This window comes from Perissodus microlepis, chromosome 2 (genome assembly GCF_051167445.1).
Source record: "Perissodus microlepis isolate ML-2025 ecotype Zambia chromosome 2, ASM5116744v1, whole genome shotgun sequence".
In the NCBI taxonomy this organism is placed as follows: Eukaryota; Metazoa; Chordata; class Actinopteri; order Cichliformes; family Cichlidae; genus Perissodus; species Perissodus microlepis.
Window position 1 is genome coordinate 7,900,373 of NC_140462.1, and position 24,008 is coordinate 7,924,380.

General features: G+C 41.4%; 1 protein-coding gene across 5 annotated transcripts in view; it reads right to left on the reverse strand.

Annotated features, from left to right (window-relative positions):
- Positions 1 to 24,008, reverse strand: part of LOC146392192 (glutamate receptor 3-like) — a 92,083-nt gene that overhangs the window by 22,094 nt on the left and 45,981 nt on the right. For all 5 annotated transcript variants that reach the window (XR_014801610.1, XM_084943188.1, XM_084943179.1 and 2 more), the window contains exons 4-10: positions 20,114 to 20,301; positions 7,812 to 7,865; positions 6,623 to 6,784; positions 5,733 to 5,900; positions 5,254 to 5,358; positions 3,092 to 3,196; positions 1,057 to 1,263 (exon numbers count right to left, since the gene is read on the reverse strand). Coding sequence is in view for 4 of the 5 variants with exons in the window: in XM_084943188.1 (XP_084799314.1) it covers positions 1,057 to 1,263; positions 3,092 to 3,196; positions 5,254 to 5,358; positions 5,733 to 5,900; positions 6,623 to 6,784; positions 7,812 to 7,865; positions 20,114 to 20,301 (989 nt within the window). In the remaining variant the exon portion in view is untranslated. The remainder of the gene's footprint in view (positions 1 to 1,056; positions 1,264 to 3,091; positions 3,197 to 5,253; positions 5,359 to 5,732; positions 5,901 to 6,622; positions 6,785 to 7,811; positions 7,866 to 20,113; positions 20,302 to 24,008) is intronic.

Here is a 24,008-nt window from a genome sequence, read left to right on the forward strand (position 1 = left end):
TCAATCAATGGTGAGGGAAACAAAGCAATAAAGAGCAGCCTGGGGCCTAACCTTTAAAAGACAACTAAAATCAAATTAATTTACTGGTCAAAAGGTCAAAATGTACAAAACTATTAGTCCCGGCCCACCTGCTGTAAAATTACAGGCCTGGAAAGACTTGACAGAGATGTGATTGGAAGATTTTTTTTTCTCCCCGCCTCCTCCCCTTCCATCTGCAAGGAGTGGTCTTTTCCCATTTAAAAGATAATTTGGTGGCGATAGCACATCAAACCAGGCAATCTCTCAAGCTGATAGTTAAGAAATTGAACAGATGAGGAAGCCAAACCTTCATGCATTTTGCATTTGGCCCCCGCTCAACCGCTGTGGCCTTGGAGAGGGGTGAGCGGGTCGGTGGGGTTGGATGGGGCGGAGGGAGGGGAGGCAATTTTGGATTGCTGGAGGTGTCGCACGGGCCCGGGCGCCGTCAGATGTAAAACACGGTGTGACCCTTCGCTAATGTGAGAGGTTCAACGTTTATGGAGCGCGCCACATATGGATCTTGTTGTTCCAAACCGCAAGCCACAATTTAGCTGTTGATTCTAAAGCAGATTTTCTCAGCTGTGAATTTACAATGCGGCGTATTCATCATACACATGAAACATTGAGCGTAATTACACAATCACTTCAAAGGCATACACTCTTTCATTCATCAAAGTGATTACAGTGTGTTTGCCATATGGACTCCTTCTTTTGCCTTCCACCTACCTCGGTATCGCCTGCAAGAGAGTTAGGATTTTCAGGCTAAAGCAAAGAGCATTAATTGCAATGAACAGCACTGAGAAATGATTTCATTTTCTCCATCTCAAGATGATCACCAACTCCCCAATGCTTCAGGCTGCATTTGACAAATTCACTCACAGCTGAGCTTGCTGGGCCAGCATTAGGCTTTTGCACTGGGCGAGAGCTGATGAGTTCACTATGGGTTGGTGATAACCTTAAGACAGAAAAATGAGATCTCCTCTCATGTTGAAGTTCCTTGCAAACTGTCATGTAATCAGTGAGACTCCCAGTACTCACCCCATAGACCAGTTCACCCACCATCCCGTTCCACGTCTTGGTCTCAGGGTCTCGGGCTCCGTACTTTCCATCCATTACTATAGACAGTTTGTACTTAATTCCAACATGTTTGGCAATCTCAGATGCTAAATCGACGCAGTAGCCTTCATATCTGTCATTCCCCTCCAGATGCATATAATTTTTCTTGTACATCACATAAGGAGCTTCCTGTTGATTCAAACACACGCTGGTTTATTCACTCCCATGCCATCGCACAGATTCCATTATACAGATGTATGCATGCACGCTCTCACATAACTCCGTGCACGCACGCACTCCCGCACACACACAGAATATGAGAAGCTGCTATAACCACATCCATGCAGTCGTGCATACACAGATGATGCCCTGCGAATGCACAAATACGCACTGATAACAGCAGCGTGACCGAGTGTTCACACTGCTTTCATCAAGCGGTGGCAGCCAGCAGACACCAAGGCCAATGTACCCAACCCATTTTTGAGCCCAAGGGCGTAATAAAGGGGGTCAATGAAAAAGAGGATAATCGTTTCAATGGGAAATAATTTAGAAAAAAGAAAAGTTTTTCACTTTCACAGAGTAAGCTGGGCTGGGAGTCATTGGTAGGCAAGGTGTGGGTCAGCTCAGAGGTGGGTGGGGATGGGAATGGGTTTCATAAGTAAATGCCAGTGACAGGAGAGGGATCAGAGAGTGCCCATAGTATCTCGACATATTCAAGCACATTGCATCAATGCGCAGTTAAAGGCTGTTTCATTCCAAAAAAACCAAACCAAAAAAAACATAATATAAAATAAAATGATTATAAAAAGCTGTTGTTTGCTATCTAGGAAAAAAAAAGAGCAAACGAGTACTCTGTAAAATAAAATAACTAGATCAGGAGAGCAGGAGCGTGCTAGTGTTCCTCTCCTTTTCAAAATGCCGGTGCAGCTCGTCTTTTCTCTTACTGAGCACATCATCATCATTATCAAACAATAGGACTGCTCAGGAGAGCAGGCATTGTCATTACAGCCACACACAATTAGAGTGCAAGTAGGAGAGCAATGGTTTGTTTGTTCTGTGCTGAACGTATCCCCTAACCTTGGATCCATTGAGTATTTTCCGCTTCTTAACACGTGTTTGCCTCCTGACTGTATTTTTCACCTAGAGATGTTAAATGTTTCCTCTCGCTATTGAGTGACGCCGGCTTACAGCTCGGAATACAGATGAAGATCTAGCTTTGCATAAATCCCATGGACACTTGTCACTTTTCCAAACGTTTTTCTTCGCCATTTTGAAGCGTTTGTTTGCAGAGAACAGGTAATTAGAATGCCATTAAACAGTCAGTAAATATGGGAGCCGTCCAATAAGCCCGAAACATTTACCTACTAAATCCAGTTAAAAGAAAAGAAATCGAAAATATGTTTGGTAATTATATGTTCCTTTGTGAAAGTGCCTCGAACATGATCCTCCGTTTAAAAGGCTAACAAGCTGCGCATACTTCAACACAGAACACATAGCAGGAGCAATACAAAATAGATTGAAGGGGAGATAACAAGGGAAAAAAAATACAGCACCTTCCCATCATCCCCCTCCAATACTGTTTATTTTGCTTTGCCCCACCTGGGAAACCATTGCAGTATCATTCTGTAGTCATTCTGCGGCCAGTCTATCCCAAGTGTCATTGAACATTTACTTGATGAGGACAGACAGGTCTACTTACGTATGCATTTGTATGCTTTTTTTTGTTTTTGTAACTGATGGAGTCAACCATAATCATTTATACCATTATTGTGATGTCACTGCTACGACAGGCCACTGAAGTATGGAAAATCAAAATGCTTTGACACCCACACGGATACAGTTGAAACACTCCTCCAAGCCGGATCGACTGTTTCAACGTGTAGTGAGTGGATGGAAAGCAACACAAGAAAGATGTGGTTCTACCCGCCCAGGACAGAATGTATCACTCATTGGAATCAACACCATGACCTTGAGTGGCAGAATACGTGAAACATTTAAAATTGCGTGGAAAGTGTACCATAATAGTAGTGACCACAATCGTTCGGTTTTCCACTGAGGAGTCGTTGGAGACCTGCAGATCCATAATATTTACAAACCGCGAGTACTCATTCCAGTATCCGATCTGCAAAGAGAAAACAGCGGTTAGTGATGCACTCCGGCCCACGGTCCAGATATAAGTGAGCATACAGAAGGGAAATGAACAAATATTACAGGGAAATGCAGCGCTGCAGAGCTCATTAAAACAACGGAGCTTTCCCCAGAGACTTGCTGCCTCTGCCCTGATGTTCAACCACATGAGCAGAGTACTAAAACAGACCAGATAAACAGGTACAGTTTTCTGGGCATAGAATGCTGCGTTTACATTTCTGCATTCAACGTGCAGATAACGGACGTGATTACAGAGGGACTTTTGCCTTTTACGATCCACCCGAAATTCAGATACCCAACTGTGCGGGAGCCGAACTGCTCCTTTTGCAATCCGTGAGCATATGGCAACTTCAATCCCTTCCACCTTTTTATGGTAAATAATTGATATTCAAACCTGTGAACTGCATACACGTTTAATAATCTAGCATAATATTGCAGTGGCTCCTCAGTTTTACTTTGTCCTGCCGCTGTAGTTACTCTGCATTCTGCTCTACAGATGCTTAAGTCAAACCAATGTCAAGTGTTTGTTTGCCCGTCTGAAATAATGGCTGCTCTGGCTCGTGATGAAACGTGTTGCATATGTTATTGCCAAAAGTCTAACTGTTGCTGGCTTGGATTTTTCTTTCCTTCACATCTGGTCTGCATTTTTTCTTTTCCTTTTCTTTTTTTTTCTTTTGCATGAGATCTTTCATGTTTGGGACAAACAGGTGTACAGCAGAGACTGAGCACCAAGTGGGGGCGCTAGAAAGCAGCAGACGCCTCAGAATTGAGCTCCCGATCGTTACAGCTGTGGCTGTATTAAGTGCACTTGGCAGACTGGGTGATTTGGGGGTGGCGGGCGGGGCGGTGCTGGACGTTATTAAATGCTTATTCCAGGCTCTCTAGTCCTTGAGTGATATTTGAGACACTTTGCTCGAGGGACACGGCTGCTGGGACCTGTGTCACGGAGTGTTGCTCCAGTGGCACTGTCCTGATCTCACCCCCCAGCAGCTGGGACAGATATCAGCCCATGCATCAATCGTGACAGTCACAGCTAAGAACCTTCATCCTCGAAACTGTCACTGGGGTGACTGGGGCTCCAGGTCCATGACAAAGTGCCGCCCAGCCTGCCCGACTTGTCTCATCTTCCCTCGCTCTCTCGCTCCCTCTCTCTCTCCCGCTGACCTCCTTTCTCCCGGCCCCTCTCCCCGCTCTCTCCTCCTCTGTTTGACAGTGTAGGGATAGCTGTGAGGGCTTTGCAATGCTAATTGAAGTGTGGGCTTTAGAGGCCTGGGAGGCAGGCAGCATAATCACACATCACATCACACTGAGCCCACACTTATCCAGCTAACGAGAAATTCACAGCTGTCTCTTGGAACTCAGAGAGGTTATGAAATAAAACCAGAGGTCATCATATGGTGCTGGTTATAATGTGAATGTACCACTGGGAATTAGCATTTTGAAGAGGAGCCAGAGGAATTCTTGGATCCTCCTTTACAGTAATTGGTAATTTGAATGGTAATTACTGTCAGAAGAGGACCAAATATCAAATCTGTGCTATCCTACAGCAACGAAATAGTCCTCTATCATTCTTTTGATAGGACAGCTTTAGCTATCAGATTGCAGGCTACGACTGATTTGTGGGGCTTGTAATACTCGGCATAGCTCATCAGTGCTGCTACCTAACAGAGGTGGAGAAAGGCAATCAGCATTACTCTCTGCTGTCCTCTCAGCCCTGCTGGTCCCACCTGGCCCTCAGTACTTTAATAAATGGCAGTACAGGCTTGCTTGAAAATGTTTTCCACTCCTGCACAATCATGCATTAGTCTCTAAATGGCTCGAGGCAACATGTGACCAACAGTCACTGAGTTTTGTTCTTTTAGAGCCGAGAAATAAATCATTTATAAATTACACTTTGGCCAGATTCCATGATTTTGATGTGTGCCAGCTGTTAGGTTTTTTAAAGAGAGAGATGAAATGTTTTTTGTTTTTGTTTTTTTGATCAGGTCTGTACGTCACATTTGATAGATGACAGCCACCGGCCTCTCTTACCTTCCTCGGCCCACCTGTTTTCATTTCGTAAACATCTATGGTGTAATTGGTCCTGCGGCCATAGTTGTCAAACTGGATGTTCCCAGTCATCCCCTGCACTTGGACCTAATGGGCAGACAGAAAGACACAGTGGAATGTGCAGTAGTTATAACCCAGGTTGCATACTGTAGCTGGCATTAAGGTACTTGGAGTCCACGGAGCTACTGAAGTGCATGCTGTCTGTTAATCAAATGATGAACTGGATACGCTTTAATAAAAGATGTAGTTTTATGGTAATGAGGGCCTGGATTTTTGAGTGAGCTCTGTGCAGAGATATCTGCAGGCAGAGGGAGGAGAATAGCTCTACACTCTCTTCCCTTCTCTCTGTCACTTTCCATCTTTATCACTCTCTCACTTGCTATTTGTGCTTCGCTTCCTCCAGCCTTTTCTTTAGTTTTTAGCTTGCCACTCGCTCTCCATTTTCCCCGCCCCCACCCTACCGTTTTGAGAGCTCTCTCGATGTCTATGCCTTGGCTCCAAGGTACAGCGGGATTGGCTAGGCAGTCTCCGGCGCTGCCTCGACGAGAGACATCCACACGTTGGCGCCGCAGGTACCTGAAGGCCTCTGCTATCACCAGGATTGCATCGTGGGTCAAAGCTGAAGTGTACTGCACAGAGACACACATGCAAGTAAAACAACAAAACAGCTAAAGACACGCTGAATTGGTGTGAGGTAAAAACAAATCAATAAAAAAAGACTGCTGCTTTTTTAGTAAAGCTGTTAAAATGAGAAAATCCTGGTGTAATTGGTTCAGCCTATATGTTGCTCTCATGACTTGCATTTCAGCACTTGCCAGGCGGGTCAGTCTGGGCGGCGCTGGCGAAACCTCTGACAGCTTGCTCATGCTAAAAATAGCTAGATTAGATAGATTGGATTAGAAAAGCCAGGACTTCTCTAAGGGTCAGGACCTCTTTGAAAACTTTTTAGTGGGGAGAATTAAATAGAGAATTAATGCATGATTTTATCTCCCACGCACTTCCCTTCCAACTTCGCCTGACCTTTTCACCACGGAGGCCAGAGCCACTTGTTTGTTGACCAGCGCACCGTGACAAAATCTAATTAAATGCCATTCAAAATCCATTTCTTTCTTGATCATTGTTTAATTAGATGTAAATTGAAGCAGCAATATAACCTTGGCTTGCGCTGCCTATCAATATATCGATTGCTCTGAGGGATGCAACACTAAGACAGAGGAAGCAAATGGTGGGAAAGACAAGAGAATGACAAAGGCAAACAGAGGATGAGAGGAAAAGAACCAATAGACAGCACTTTAGAAAGGATGATCGTTGCACTCCGCATGCACAATGAAAGGCCTTGCAAGCATAGCACCTTCAGAGGGGCGTTTCGGGCCTCTGGGAATTCTCTTTCATCTAGCCGCTCCCAGCGCTGAATAAACTGCTGCACAATCGGGTTCTCAGGGTTGACTATCTGAAACCCTGAAATGTTGGCTCCACCGGCGAAGACTTTGTCCAGGCTCACATTAGAAAATCCCTGAGACGAGACAAAAGAGAAACGGGGGAGGATGAGACTCATGTAACTTGTTTTTCTTTGAGGTTTTTTAATATAACCCGGGGCAAAGCTCCACAAAATATTAGCAGCCATTCTGGCAGCGCGCAAGGTGCATTTTATTAAGGATCCTGTGCTGTCGGAGAGAGCAGCATGTGTTTGCAATTACACTGAAGCAAATGTTTCTCTTCACACTTTGCGGTGGAACCCGAATTCATTTTCACATACACAAGCAGCCAGAAGATACTTTAGAGTTTGTGTCATACCATGTAGAGTCTAAATTTTTTACTTGAACCAGCTGGCCTAGTTTCATTCAGAAAGCCTTACCATGTTAAAAAAAAAACAACAACAAAAAAAGCCCCCCTAACACTTTTTAATGCATTTTAAAAACGTACGCTGCACCAGCTGCCTTTAAATTTCCTTCTTGACCCTGGAGCTATGACAGTTATTTCTTTTTATGGTCAAATCACTGTTTTTTAAGTGCAGAATTGTGTCATGTTGTGCAAGGACACGAGTCTGACTGCTGCATAATCACATCTTCTAAAGTCGGAGAAATGGCAGCAGGAGATCAGCGAGTGAGAGCGGGGCCGGCCTTTCACTTAAAAACGCTCATGCTAATACCAAGGCTAAATGAACATTACATTCCCGAGAGTGAAGGGAAAAAATATGGCTGCCCTCCAAGGATCGTTAAAAAGGTTAAATCCTGTTTATTTATTGCTAAGGATGCTCACTGATATTCAAATATCACTGTATACTGAAGCAAAATTGCAATGTAGCGTGACTGCTGGACTGTGATTTATAAAGCATGAGGCACAAACATTGAAAGCCTTATATATATATATATAGAGAGAGAGAGAAAAACTATATACAGTCCTATATAAAAGCCTTTAATCCACTTATTGTCCATGCACATTTGCGCCCAAGGCTGAGACTTAGACTCCATGCGGAAAAAAAGCTGGTGTCTCCCTCCCCACACCCCCCGCCCCAGGGGAGCAGCATAGTTATTACTCACAAGATTGGCCAGAATGTAGTGGTAACCACGGCTGTTCTTCCCCAGGGTCACAACCTATGGGAGAAAAACATCGATACAGTAAACCACCCATGAGATGAGAGTTAAGAGCCAGGGCTAATGTAAGTGACTACAGCAATCACAGTAAACGCGGCGGCATCCCGCGAGCGCGCAGGATGCCGCTACAGACGTTTAAACAAAGCAGATCTTCTAAGGAATAACACGGAAGGGGCACTGCTGGGGGGGGGGGGGGTTCATTAAACAGGAATTGATAATGAGAGAGAAACAGCAGCAACGTGGAACATCCTTGATCGCTTTTAAGTCATTCACGGCGCTGGGACGTGAGTCCTCGGTAGCTGCTGGACAGAAGGTAGAAAGATGTTTCAAAGGAATTTGTAGCGAGAGAGTAAGATGTAGATCTCTCCCTGCTTTGAAAATATCACACCTTTGGAGCATAACAGCATGTTTCAACCCACACAGTTTGTCTGAAAATAGTAAGTGGTGTTCTAAGCCATTCCATCACTGTGGTACTAACCATATGCTGTCTTTTATTCTAGATTTTCTTCATCTTTTTTTCTTTTTTGCTCTGGCCCTGCAGATAAATCCAATGCTGAAACTCTAAACAGCTCTGGCTTGTCTGTGCATTACATGCTGGACAGGTTTTTTCAGTCGGACCTCGTGAGGTCTGTTATTTACGAGTTTGCAGTCTTATGCGGATGGACTTCTGAGTGGCTGCCATGCAGAAAACCTGTCAACCATGTCTCCGTTTTCATCTGCGCTCTACAAACAGAGCAACACAAGTTTACAGCAAAATCAGCATGTTTGCACATGTTCTGGCTCCATTGCAAAAACAAACTGTCAGTTTATCATCTGTTTGTGCATGCGTGTTCGGCTGGGGACGTTGGATATTTATTACAGTGGGTCGTTTATGACATTCCCACAGAGCAGGAGAGAGTGATGCAAAGCACTCTTGCATCTACGCATTTTGGCACAAAAAAAGGTCTTTGGGAAAAAAAAAGGGAAACAGTTTCTCCTGCTTCAAGTACAATTATAGCATCATTTTAACTGACCTATGTGCATGACCTATGTAGCGGTAGCAAATGATTGAACAACCTCCCTCGCTTGGACTGAGCATACTCAAAAATCAAACAGACCACTCGTCTCCTTGTGGACATTTGAAGGTTGCCCACGAAGGGAAGAGACATCTTTAGTGTTTTTCACAAACTCACAAAGCCTTTCACTCATGCCATCAAGCTGCTTGGGTGGGTCTGACAGCCTCCCCATCATTAAGGCTTTAAACTTCCACCACTGCTGAATGTCAGACAGACAAGAACAAACCAAAAAAAGTGAAATAGAAACAAAGGGGAAGTGATGCAGAAATAGCCAGAGACGACTGTTAGAATCCATCAATCTCCTTCTAATGATTAAGTGACACAAAGCTTCATGAAAATAGCTCTCTGCAACACTTTTACTGCAGGGAAATCACAGCGAGACAGATCAGGATAATTCTTCACGAGCCAATTTGGACTCTTTGCACTGCTGCATTTTCGCTGGACAAACCAAGTGGCTCCACTTTCCTTCACTGTGTGCTAACCTTGACTCTGGCCATACGCCTCATCACACCTGCTCAGGAACTGGGCAAAGAAAGACCTCACCACCTGCCTGCAACCTAGAGCTCGCAGCCAGTCTGGCAACGGCTAGAAGAGGCAACCTTGGGATGGAGCACAGCGAGACATTGATGACAGAGACACACAGAACCTCCAGCCAGAGTACACAAACCTTTCCCCTCAACCTCTTTAATTAGGCAGACAGGAACACCCTCAGCTGCTCCAGGTGACTCGGACAGATTTCGTTGTTAAATTAAACGCTCTTTTTAAAAGTCCTTTTGATATTGCAGAATTTATACACACAATACTTCAGCTCAGTGAAAGAGGATATTCTGAAAGTCGATTTTATTATGACCACCTTTACTCTTCGTCTTCTTTTTTTTTTAAAATCCTGTGCTATCTGGGAGCTTTTACAAACATTATGATAGCACTGCTGTGCTGAACACATTTTGCTTTTCCAAAATCAGCTCTATAAATTCTCTATAGGCTCTTCTTGTTTAGGGTTTATCTGTTTATTTCTTTATTTCTATTCATGTTATTTCAGTTATTAAATTATATGTGGTATACAGTATAACAATGTCGAAGGCAGGAAAGGCTGGAGGAAAAAAAAGGGAGGTGGTGGGGGGGACGTAATAGGGGGTTAGAGTACAAATAGAAATGCACAATGTTTCGCCAACTGCCACTGTGTGTGAAAATGCACAGGTACACACATCAGCAATCTTCTTTTGGTGTGTGTGTGTGTGTGTGTGTGTGTGTGTGTGTGTGTGTGTGTGTTTGTGTGTGACAGAGAGAGAAAGAAAGCGAGAATGTGTCTTTGTTACGAAATATACTTGAAAATGAGGGTGGGAAGCCTCAATCAGGCTATTCGCAGACCCCAAGAGTACTGAAGACGTAAGGCCACACTCTCAGGCCTCCAAGAACCGCTCAGTACCTGGCAGAGACCACCCCCTGCTTCCCCGACACGGAAGAGATCCAAGCCACCCCAAACCACCAAGGGAGTGGGTTAATGACCATGCCAGCCTATCCAACCACACGCTCTGGGGGGTAGCAGCATCCAGTGGAGAGTGGTGGAGAGGGTGAACACCTCCCTTGATGACTACAGTGACATTAAAAACAAGGAGCAGGTCACCAGCCAGCAGAGGCACATGATGGGGTCTACCCACTGAGACCTATGTGACCCACAATCCTCTGTCTTGTTTCTTTATGTTGTTATGGGTTCTCAATAATGACACCGTTACTTGAAGAGAAGGCTTTATATCGAACTGTACTTCACATGTAAACAAAGCTTCGCCATCACAGTCTGCTCAGAGGTAAATCCCTCTAGCTCTCTAGCTCCCCCTATAGTCTAGGAGTATTAACAACATAAAAACATGATACTAGGCAAATATGGATTTGCTGTTATCATTACACCCTCCATCAAGAACCTTATTTGTATGACTGTCCACAATGACAATAATCCAGGGCACCGAGGGAGCATCCACCTTCCCCACCACAGAGGTCAGGTTGGAGTGTGGATATCAGTCCAAAGTCTTGGGGCTGATCTGCACGCTGAGCCACAATAACAGCCATCTATTCAATTACAACTACAGTTGCTCCCTCACCTGGGCACCCCCCCCCCCCATGGGCCTGCGGGCACCCACGAGCCGCCAAGGCACAGACCAGACTTCCCAGTGTGGGCCAACCCATCTTACACAGCAAGGCTGCCAAAGTGGCACAGACCAACCCCACACCACACTGGTTAAATGCTTTCTCTAAATCTAAAGAGACAGCAGTGGTTTCTAATTTGTTGATAGAGCAATAGTCCATTAAAAGAACTTATTTAACTAAGTCCACCTACCAAAGTGTGCAGATAGTTTTAACAAATAGGTTACAGTGTATTAATTAGTGAGTTTTAGAGGTGTTGGTAGATGATTTGCTGCTCAACTTTAATCAGGGCTAGCTCTTTCACCTGCCTACACGTTTTATGTAGATCTGTGCTGAAAATAATATGGTGATATTTATTGTCACATTTGGCTCCTCAAAATATTTTCAACTGTTGTTTACCATTATTTTTAGCTGCTATGGTTAAACTGCTATAATTTTATGAACGGTTTTATTAACTTTATCTTTAATAGGCACCTTGGAATATTTTAAAACTGTGGGGTTTATAATATTCTTTGGGTTTTTGATTATTATCTTTAGAGGATATACTGTCCATACAAGCCCACAAGCCATTTATTCCATGTCCCAGTGACACTGAAGAGAAGTGTGCTTGGTGTGTCTCCCCCTTCAGTAATTCCTCTTTTTAGTACACTTTACCCCTTCCACATCGATCCACTAGCTGGTCCCACAGCCATTTGTTCTGCAGCTGAAAGAAAGCCTGCATTTTGCAGACTGCAGTTTTCTTTAAAGCCTGACAACTAGGGTGACCTTGACTTTACCCTCATCCAGTCTCTGCCTGCTTCAGACCTCCCAGACAGAGAGCCCTAAATGCAAAAATACAGCTACACGTTTCTAATAAACATCTTCCTCCAAATTTGACCTTTCCAGTGCAGAGTTTGCCACACAACACACGAAGAGGCAGGAGGAAAATGATAGGCTCCCCAGAGTTTGTAAATATCATACCATTCACTGCGAGGCATATGAAAGACAAGCAAATAATGACGCAGTAGTTTTTAGCCTCTCTCTGAACTATGGAAACCCAGAATCCAAAGCACCATTAAACTCATAGGGCTTCATAAAATTAATCTTTACCGAGTCTTCACAGTTTAACAGTTGGCTGATTATTCTTTAAATTTAAATTTTTAAGATTAGTGAAAAAAAAGTAATTGAATATCTTGTTTTGTTCAACTCTTTTTACCTCAAAGACATTCCACTAGAAAGGATACAAAGACAAACAATTTTGTTTGATTTAACAATCAATCACTATTAGAACGGGAGATAATTTTCCATCAGTCTACTAATCCATTTGCTGTAATTGTTACAGATCAGTGTTTTAGTAAGGAATGTCCAGGAAGAGGTTCAGTCGGCACAGCTTTCTTGCAAGGGTCAATGCTCCATCAAAAGGACATTTAATTTATTTGTGAATTGTGTCATGTGTGATTTGTGCTTACATATATTTTGAAGTAATCTATATTTTTACTCTAAAGCCAAGGTCAGAAACAGGTATATGTTTAAAGAAACAACAGTCTATGAATATTAATACTTTCACTGCAACTCACTTTTAGTGATAATGGCTCCATCGCTGTGCAATGACTTATAATACTAAATGTCAGTCCTAGTAAGTCTCATACAGTGAAAGCTAAGATGTGTGTTTTCAGTCTCCCCTTTGGCTGCTGAGTTGACATTAGCTAACATTTAAAATTCATAGACTGAAAGGCTGCAGCTCATGGTGCTCAAGATGCTGATGTGATATGCCTAAAGGTGTTTTACTCTATGCTAATGTCAGATCTTTGTTGCTTGGTTTTTTGTCAGTCTGTTGTCACCAGAATCGAAGCTTAAGACATTTTTTAAAGCAAAATTTTAAAAAAAGAAACAATATTTGTTTGTTTTTTTCAAGCATCATACTGCTAACATTAGTTTGGCTCTTTGCAAGCATCTGCACAGACAGCATGCTAACACAAAGCTAGCCAAGAACCCAGAGTGATGTTAAAGTTGAGTTTTTGCCGACCCCAGCCCAGCAGTCAAAGCCTGATCTTCAACAGGTAGCACAGGCAGTGATGAGCAGTCAGGTTTGTAGCCTCCATTTTTACCTGTTCATGTTTCTAAAGTAGAATTACTGTGGCGATCGCTTTGAAGTCTCTTTTCGGCTGGTTTTCATTTGTTGGCTCGGTTCAAACATAAATACTAAAAGAAGGACCACATGTGCGGTCTCATTAGGTCAGGGATTTGTGTTGGTGTGTAGGACTGTAGCCTAAAGATTATATTGTTAACTGGTAATTATGAGACAGCGCCATTTACAACATTTTATGGAGTAATAAGAAAGTAATGTAATCAGTGTTACTTTTAAGAAAACTGTGGGTGTAATAATTATATTTGTTGATTAACGACCCTAACACTGGTACTGAGCAGAGTTCTCAAAAGAATGGATTCTTGGACACTAATTGGTACTGAAATCTATTATTACATTAGATACCCATTAGCAAAAGTATTGATAGCAGCTAATTGCAAGAATAGTAGCACAGCAGCTTGGTGAATCAAGAGGGACACCCTGGGCTTCATGAAGAGTTTCATAAGGTCAGTAAAGCTCTTCTAAATAACTGTTATCATATATGTTAACCTGGCCAGCCAAACGTTAGATGTTTACCTATTAGCAATAAACCACATTAACATTTTATAAGTTATAAAAGTATAAAAGTAGTCAGTAAAGTTCTTCAAATTAAAATGAAATTACTGTTATCATGGGGTGACCAACCGTCCTCTTTTCCCCGGACATGTCCACTTTTCACGGGGGGATTTTCGAGATTGATAAAAATGTCCAGGTTTTCCTATAGGGCTATAGAGAACCCATATGTGTGACATCATCCCCGAGCTGCTACTTTGTGAGTTGTTGTTCAGCGCTCACAGACGGGACAGACAGCGCACAGGAGCGCCTGGTGATGTCTAAAAGATGCCAAAGTGCAACTGGAGCTTTTCAGAAGAACTGCAAAAGAAATTTCCCTCGTATCATCCCGGTACTGGTACTTTTTCTTATACAGATGAGGCCTTATTTCTGTACAATTATTTAATTCCAGAGGTTTTTAAGTTATTTCTTTGCTCTTGCTGACTTGTAAAAGCCTATATGACATTTTTTGTTTCACCATTCATTAACCGCACAGAGAAGGCATCATTTACATATGTTAAAATTTTCTTTAAGCAAACAGTATTATTAAAGTTCTTCATGACTGGGCCAAGTGTCCTCTTATGCATTAACCTGCATTTTATAAGTTATCAATATAGGAGCAGCTAGCAACTTTGGCTAATTCACAAAATCGAACATACAACTGTTTCTAATGCAAATTTAAACAAACTTTCTTGGCACAGTTTGACTATAGTTTAGAACTGTGTATGAAAATCCCTGTAATTCCTATTGAGCCCAATCAATTAAAGCTGAAAGTCTGAGCTTCAATAGCATCTTAATTGCTTAATTTCAAATCTATTGTGGTGGTGTACATGGCCAACATTATGAAAAGTGTGGCACTGTCCGTTGTACATTTCTGGACTCCATTGTATAATCTTGTGACTGTAGAGATTCCTAAGTGTCCCACTTCAATTAGGATGGGGCAGAAGGCTGAATTTTAGTTTTATATGCTTTGATGTAAAAGGACTTTTGCCTTTTTCGAACATTTTTTACTTCAAGGCGCTTGTAGAAGTGCTTTTAGAGGAGCACTCTCTAATTAACAGCAAATAGCGGCTGTGGCTGAGACGCTTTTCTTGGCAGCCGTGATATATGCCCCTGAAGTATTGGCCTTCCCCCAAATGCGGAACGTTTTAGAAACACCTGACTCATATTCAAATGATTATGTCTATCATTGCGCTGAGATACAAGAACTACTTAGAGTTGATACCTTGGGAGGAAGAAATCATCGGAAACGTAGCAGAGACAGCCGCATGCTTGTGTGCCAAAACTTTAAAGGAGAAAGATGGCTTACTCAGTTTTTATTGAAAATGAACGAGGCAATTTCACATGACTGATAAGGTGAAAGGGGCTCCTCTGGTTTATATATTGCAATATTATACACTGTATTCTCACACAGTTATGGCAACATGTTCAAATCTCACAGTCACAGCGCCCAGGTCTCAGCCTCTCATTCATTGGTTGAGTCAGCAGGTCACATTCTTTTTAATGATAACACTTTAATCCCATTTAATTCTATAATCACAGTTAATAAATGGCCCTCAACACCTAAGGTTGGTGTCAGGGATTTGAAAGCAGCACCTAGCTTTACATCAAGCAACATGAGGGCAACGAGCTGATGTTGAGATCAGAAGCGTCTTTTATATCAGTGGAGAGATTAGCTTGCTTTCTTAGCAGTTTTCTCAACGATGTGTAATCAAAGGGCGATGACTGCAAGAGAGGGATTAACGTGGTGTTTTACTTGTAACTCTGAGATTGCCAGAGTGCATTTATTCAGATTTGTTTTTTCCTCCCATTCTTTAATACCTTCACTCATATCCATGTTTGCCAGCATGTCACAATATGTTATCCCTGGGTTTTCACTGAGTCATCTGCAACATTGATTGAGACTCTTCTGTTTATTGCTGACAGCCTTCTTTTATATGCTGGCGATCTGTCATCCATTCTCTCCCTCTCCCACTACTTCTTATCTCCCATGGTAAAACGTCCTACCCTTTTCTTAAATTCGATATCATGCAAAGACTTGAGATTCTATAATACATCGAACTGCTGGTTTTCTCAGAACTCTCTATTGGAGAGGGGAGAAACGGATGGACAATCTCCAGTTCTCCATGGGGAGGCAATGTGGCCACCCTTAATTCCTCTACAGGCAGCAAAATGTTGTTCTAACAAATCCCCAAATGCACCTACTTTTTTTCTTGCTCTTTCAGTGAATCCTTTTTGCTTTTTATTGTTTTTTTTTTCTGTATGAAAATGCAGCTTTGTGGCTGGCAGGGTGCTCACTGCCAGCCCGTCTTTGAACAGCTTGCTTGCCCTGGGCCTGTCCAAGATGCCATTGTCTGTCTGTGTGTGTGTGTGTGTGTTGTTTTTTCTAATTTTATTATTTTGTTTTTTTCTTTCCTGTCTGCTTGCCCGCCTGTCTCTCTTTACACTAGTGATGAGCAGGTTGTTGCCTCTGAGCAGACTCCAGTGCAGAAATCCCAGGAGAAGAGGCAGCCAGCAAGGAGCACGGAAACTGATACGTGTACGAGCAATCTCACTGATGAATCAGATTAGGCATGACAACACATACAGTCAAGTAAACAAGCATACACTCAGAGGCTGCAATACATACACTCACTATTAAAAACCACCAGTGGTAGCAATACAGAGATGATCGCTGTTTGTTTACAGGGCTCCTTTAACAGTATAAATATTTTGGTTCATGTATGCTATCATAAACCTAGATGGTTCAATGAAACACATTGATTGGATATGTTTAGGAGAGCAGAGCTGGCAGAGGGTCTGATATTCTAGTCATAAGGAAAGATTTGCCATAGGGTTAATTTATCTGCAGTGCAGTATTGATGGAGAAGTCCTATAGGCGATAAATCCTGAGTGGTTGTTACAGCATAAAATGATAATGGCCCGGGCGTAGCATTCTCCTCAGCATCTCAAAACAAATTTGTAGGGACGCTCAGTCAGCTCTCGTACGAGTAAACAAAACTTGGCCTGATGCAGCAGTATGCAAATACTTCTCTTATGAAGCTTTTACATCATGTCAAATGAAAAACGAAGGGAATAAAAGAAACGTTCAGGTGGGTGGGTGTGTGGGCGCCAACCACAGAAGAGGCTGAGGAAGAGGTGTTTGTATGTAGAAACCTCCATTTAAGAACATGATAGGTGAACTAAAGCAACCCAATTAATTGATTATGATTCTAGAAGGGAACCACGACCACTTAAATAACAATTTAATCATAGTAATTTGATCAAGAGAGAAGAGAAAGCCTTCTACCTTCTCAGCATATGTTCAGTTTTATTGCAAGGCTTCTTAAATCTTGTAAAAAGCACTCAGGATGACCTCGCTGTTGAAAAATGCTATATACAGAACCCACGCTTGCCTTGGCTTTTATATAGTTAGCTATTCAGAAGAATAACATAAGAACGTTTTACTAGATGGTTATTCATCGCACAAAGAGTAGTGGTCTACAGTCTCCTCTAAATTACAAATTTTACTGTGCTTCTGTACAGCTAGTGGTAATACTATTTGTAAAGCTGATACCTGAATGGAACTGTGCACACAGAGATCTTTGACTTTCACATTATAACTGCTTCCCACGGCTGCTTTTCTTCAGACAATATGTTCTTACCACACCGATGAGTTATGCAAGCTAGCCCTGAACTGTAGTATATTTTACTACGGTATCTAGTTGTGAATGGCACAATATACTGTACCTGAAGTATCAAGTATGCACAATGACCGATTTTTAAAAACTTTGTTATGACTGTGCAATTGTAATTGTGATGCATTAGCATTTGAGCAGCAGTCTAATTACTTGATAGTTTATTTTGCTGTTCATTTATATTAAATGAAAAATTTTAAAATACAGAAAAGAAGTAACAATAACTATAAAAACACCCGAATATCTATTATATCTAACTTTATTCAAAAGTGCAAAGTAAAAAAAAAAAAACCTTGAAAAAAGTGTTAAGTTTAAGAATGCATAGAATATCTGTACTTTTAAACCATACTGACATTTGGAAGTTGAATAACTATACTAGATCGAACCAGCAGAGCGTTCACAGGCACTGTATCAAAAGCGGTATTAATGAAGAGCAGCACAGAGGTTTCTCTTTCTGTGCAACAATTGTGCAAGCTCGTCACTTTCCCATTGCGATAACGACACTCCACGAACATCATTGTCTGCTTAAAGGAAGAAAAAAAAAATCCATTCAGCAGTGGGATTACTCAGACTGAAATCATAAAACTAAGCCACCGAGCTGATTCCCATTTCTCCCAGCAATCAGCTAGCTGGATCTGCTCTGCGTCATGATCCTCTCTCAACAGGCACTGACCTTGACGGATTGGAGCAACATTATGACACGCAGACACCAGCGCCTGCACACCGGTTCTGTTCGAACTCAGCCACCAGTCTGCCACAGATTAAACTCTATCTGTCGACAATCATTGGTTAATAGAACTACTACAGCAGGTAGAAGCAGCGGGTTTTACCACATAGCAGACAGTGGGTGCCATTTTTGGCATGATTGCCCCCGTGGGAGACGGTCCATTCCTATTTCAATGTATAATGGCTCGATAGGAGGCAGCTGCAGAGTGAAGTCCAGCAGCTTCCCTGAATGCCTCATGACTCATCTATATTGGCAGAGCTAGCTGGATTATTTCAATTAGCTCTAACAATAAACAATCCCACGCTGAGATTGTCACTGAAACAAGGGGAAAAACTGAGCACGCTGCTGCTTTGAAGGTTAGCTTCTGCAAAAGCTACATTTCCCCCTCTTTGTAGAAAAAAAAAGCCAAGGCAGAAAAATGAATGATGATGATTATCGTCGCATGTTGAGGAGGAAAAGAGCTCAACATAAAAAAGAAAGAAAAATCATTAACGGGAACAAAGACAGGAACAGAATAACATCAAACAGATTACTGCCCCGCATCCTTATTATTGTTTACAGGGAGAAAGCAATTAAAAACGCAACCATTAATATGCCTCACACATGATGTGTAATGAGCGTTCTAAGCTTTTTTTAAAAGCTGAAGCATATTCCAACACTTTGAACGGAAACGTATTTCGATATAGTCCCGGGATTGTAAAGGGAGGAAATTTGCGGTTCAAGAATTAAATTAGACACAGCAAATTAATACTAAAAGCTATTCTGTTTTAAACTATGACTCTGGGATCAAATTAGATTCATAAAAAAACAAGTGAAACTAACAGTCGTTGAGGGGATATTGTGAGGCAAAGAGAAGCCAATATCTAAATGAATGTTAACGAGCAGAATCCAATTCAGGAACTGATTGCCTTATAAGCAGGCGGCAGCAGGCAGGGGTGCAGGCTGGAGAGGAGCAAGCGAGCAGAGGAGATGCATGGCATAATAGCCACTCATCTATTCATGGTAATTGTGTTTCCCCTACTACAAGGACTGGTGGACCTTTCATTTTCTCCTCAGGCAATGGACGTGATAGAGGAATGGAGGGGTTTTGGGTTGTTAGGAGAGGATTAAAAGGGCTGCATCATCAGTGGTCTCTTCAAATGGCTGCTCACACTCAGACCTCTCGCTACCTTGGGCTCTCGGGCAGCTTCAATACACAAAGATTTTCAAACGAGACAGCATCAGACATTGCAACCAAACAATGCCAAATACAAATGGGCAGGGTTGCTGCTATGTCTCATAGGCCTTAGGTGATCCCAAACTGAGTGAGTATAGGAAAAAAGAAAGAAAAAAGAAAGAAGGTTTGGTTCCAAAATTAGCTATGGTGAGTCAAACGCATACATAAAAAACACTAGTATTAGCAAAAACCTGAACGTCTTAGATAATAAATTATAGACGGATTAAATGTTTCTTGATTTTATCACTTCACTGATACAGTGGAGCTTTTTCTCCACAAAGCGTTGCCTTCTGCAACTGAAAAATAAATGTGTAAAAAAGGAACACATTAATTTAAACCTGATAAAAAAAGAGCTAAGAGGACCTGCAGAGTTCTGGAGGTTAACGCTTTTTACGCTACACATCAGTCATTCGACACTGAAACTTTGGCAGCACAAAGACACAAAGATATCCTGACTGTAAGTATTATAAACAAACTACAGAGACTACATTTCCCATAATGCTAGATGTTCTGTTAACCTAGCCTGACAAGTGCACAATTTTTATTACACATAATGGTCTTCCCTCTCAGCCAAAGATAACTCAAAGCATGTATTTAGATGCAACAAATGTTCAAGAAGACTGCTAAATAAACTTTGGTATATAATAAAATAAGTCCTTTTAATATCTGCTGTTTTAGTCTGCTACTACTGCAAGCAAAAAAAAAGGACTTGAGGTAGAGTGTAAGTGTAGGCGGTGATATAATGAGCATGCCTATACACTGAGGCTCAGAGGCTCACCTGCTCTAATATAGTGTTGATCCTATCCACCTCGCAGTCAATCACATAGCGCTTCTCCTGCCTCCTGTCCATCTCCTCAATGATGCGCTTGAACTCGGCTGCGTCCGTTGTGCTGCTAACAGAGCGAGCGGTCACCTGCCAGTTGTTAGCGACTGCTGCCTCCATGATGGCTTGCAGTATGGAGAAACCTACAGGGGGAGAGAGAGTGAGACCGCATAACTCAGAGGATTAAACAAAAAAATCGACCAGCACACATCAAGAGTTATGCCGAACCGAGTGGCTTCTAATTTATTCTGGAGAGGTTTTTGCTTGAATCCAGAGGTTAAAGGCCATCTCATTACAATCTAAAATAGCATTACAAAGTCTGCAAGCCCACTAAAATATTTTCTAGAGTCTAGACTTTGTGTGCCTGTGTGTATGTGTGTTTAATTCACATCTGCATATTGACAAGGCAGTATCATAATGAAGTGAAAGGACAGGAATCGTATCTCCATATTATTAAAAGATCAGTGGGTGATGTTATTGCACTTGGCATCAATTAAATTATGGCATTTAGCTCAGCCACATGTTAACTTTGACAGTGCGGTGAAACACATTGCAGCCTGTGTCTCCTTGGAGGATCCTGCCAACTCATTTTAAGATAAAGACAATGAAAGATTTATCCAAGCCAGTGGTAGCAAGTGATCATTATAATACTAGAAGAATGGAGAATGAGCCCTTCTAATGATTAATTCACACGTGAAATATTTTCATTTAACAGAGTGCTCAGAAACACTATGGTCAAATCACATACCACACAATGAATAATGTAACCATATTTCTGGAGGGGTAAATTGCATGTAGGACAAGCTGAAATAAAAATGGCTTAAATCGTCTCCAGTGTATAACAAATGGGCATGAACGTGATGAAGATTGTGAAAATCAAACATCATTAGGCCAAGCAGAATGCAGTCATAACATGTGCAATAAGCTTATTTTTCAAATTTTTTATAATATTCACATGATCTGTCATGTGCATAGCTGATACAGAAAGGGAAACGAGGAGAAAAAAGAATCTTTCAGCAACAGCATGCCCTGGCAAACATGTAGACAAATATAGATTTTGTTTCTGTGCAACATCATCACAGCGATGTTGGGGGCAAAAAGTAACTCTTCAAGGCAGCGGAGCCAGGCTCCAAAGCAGAGACAAGGATGAAAAAAAAGATGGATGGGAAATGTTAAATAATCCAAGGGAATCATGTGCCTATGCTAAGAACAGAAGAAGAATATGAACCCAGACCACTAAATGAATTCCTGTTGGTCCTAAAGCCAGCAAGGTTCTTTACAGTGCTTGGACCGTTACCCTCAATATGGTTAATCCTTAGGACAAATCCCAAACTTTAGCTTTTGTACACGAAGACAAACAACATAACTGTATGCACATCAGCATTCTCACCATTACAAAGAATAAGTTCATTAATATAATTTATGGTCAGAATTACCGAGGCTTCTTGTATCATCAATAACAATCCCAGATTTAGCTGACTGTATCACAGCTAGCTAACAGCCCATGTTGCTTCTTTTTATAATTAGAGTTAGTGTTTATTTTGTTGGCTTAAGTTTTGTTTTTGGTGCTATAAACATTAAAACATTATTGAATTGATTTGAACTCAATGCCTACAGTACCTTATGTCTGGTACAGCATGCTTACAGCAGTTATAGCAGGTCGAGAAGTATGCTAACCTGCTAACTTTCACATTAGCTTCTGCACACAAAGAAAAACAACATAACTGTATGGGCATAAGCATTCCCACCATTACAAAGAATAAGTTCATTGATATAATTTATGGTCAGAATTACCAAGGCTTTTTGCATCATCAATAACAATCCCAGATTTAGCTGACTGTCTCACAGCTAGCTAACAGTCCATTTAGCTTCTCTTTATAATTAGGTTTAGTGTTTATTTTTTGGCTTAAGTTTTGCTTTTGGCACTGTAAACATTTAAACCTTATTGGGTTGATTCGAATTGAATACCTACAGTACCTTATGTTTGGTACAATATGCTTACAGCAGTTGTGGCAAGTCGAGAAGCATTCTAACCTGCTAACCTTCACATTGACTAAATTAGCGACAAACATTAACACTAAACCCATGCTACGATATTGTTAAATAAGGAAATGACAGACACACTCAACATCCAACTAAAAACATTCAAAGCTTGCTAAATTCAAACCAAGAGCATGCCAACAATATATTTTTTATAGTTAGCTTCTTTTAGCCAAACTTTGGCAGGTTTAGTGCATGGGCCACTTCATTCAGACACCTGATACTTTTGCCTGCTAAACATAATTTTACATCAATATGGAAATGAACGGCAAACAAACAGATTAAATTTTGATATGGCATTTTAATATGAAGTCTGGAAGAAATTACAGACAACATTATTAAGAAGTCAATAACAATGTTTAACTTCAATCTGGTGACCGACTACCAGAGCGGTTTTCTCCTTTAAAAAAACCGAGCAGACTTTGTAACCATTAAAACCTGTCTGTGGAGGCTGTTATGGAAATTGTCTGACATAATATGAAATAAGTGGGCAAAGTAAACATTTTACTTTTATTTTTTATTTTTTTTACTTTACCTTTGTTATTTATTTTGAGCTATTTTTCTGTACAACTTTATCTCCGTGAACCGGCTGTGGACAGCCGACAAAGCCTGCACAGAGACCAAAGAAGCAACAACAGCAGCTCTAATAAGGAAGCCTCTTTGTGACTCACTGCATTTGTCTTCTGCATGTCTTTTCTTTTTCTTTTGGTCAAGTAGCTCTCTTTTTTTTTTATTGTTGTTATTTTTTGGATTTCCACGTACTTTTAGACTACTGTACCATGTGTGTCTGTGCTTCTGGTGTGCCAACATTGCTTTAGCACACAGCCACATCTCCACCAGACGACCTTTTGGCAAGCAGTACAGCAAGTAGTGGAGACCGACACACACTGTGTCATCTGTCCAGAGGAGCGGTGGCATACGGCCTAGAGACATTAAGCTGCCAGATCTCAAGGTTATGTGGCAACCTGGTTATCAGGTGAAAGGGCTCTAAGGATTCAGCTCATAGCTTATGAATGTAACCTGTAGCAAAACACAGTTTACATACTACTGTATGTAAAGAGTGAGTCTAGCTAACAGGTCTTACCAGAGTTTAAGGTCAAAAACTTTACACTGTAGTGAGTTAAAAACAATATCAATATATATAAATGGATATAGATATAATTTGTCAGAATTATTACTTTTATCAATCGCAACTGGTTACGTAAAAAAAAAAAAAAAAAAAACGTGAAAATTGAAGTGAAAAACATTTTCTAAACTATCATCATTTTTACATGAGTGCAGCAGAGCACTCAAGTGCTAAACTTCCTCAGATCTCCTTTACCTAAAGCACAAGTTACAGAGTGAAGGTTTGAATAACATGGATGCATTATTCATTTTCCTGAGGCATATGCTCACAACCTCACCAACCACAAGCCAGCTGGATAGCATGGCAGTCTTCCCGGCAATAAAAAGCTTCTCACATTAAGAGATGTCACGCAGATTAACTGGGTCAAAATAGTCTCTGTTGGTTTGGAAACTGTTGAGAAGGCTGGTAAAGGTAAAAATGCCAGTGTATCATTTACCACACGCTAATCACATTGGGTGTACGACATGCAATGCATGTGGGTTAAAATGATAGAGTGCTCATTTGTTTCAGGGCTGCGTGTATGTATTTGTTTAGGGTAGTGTAATCTGTGATTCCCGTGCTCCTTGAAAGGCACAATAGTATGTCTCAGAATAACTTTAAATGACAGAAAAACTAAATTCTCACAGCGGAATGATTTGGAAATTTGGGAATTACATGTGCAAGGATCTACAGTGTGCTGTCTAG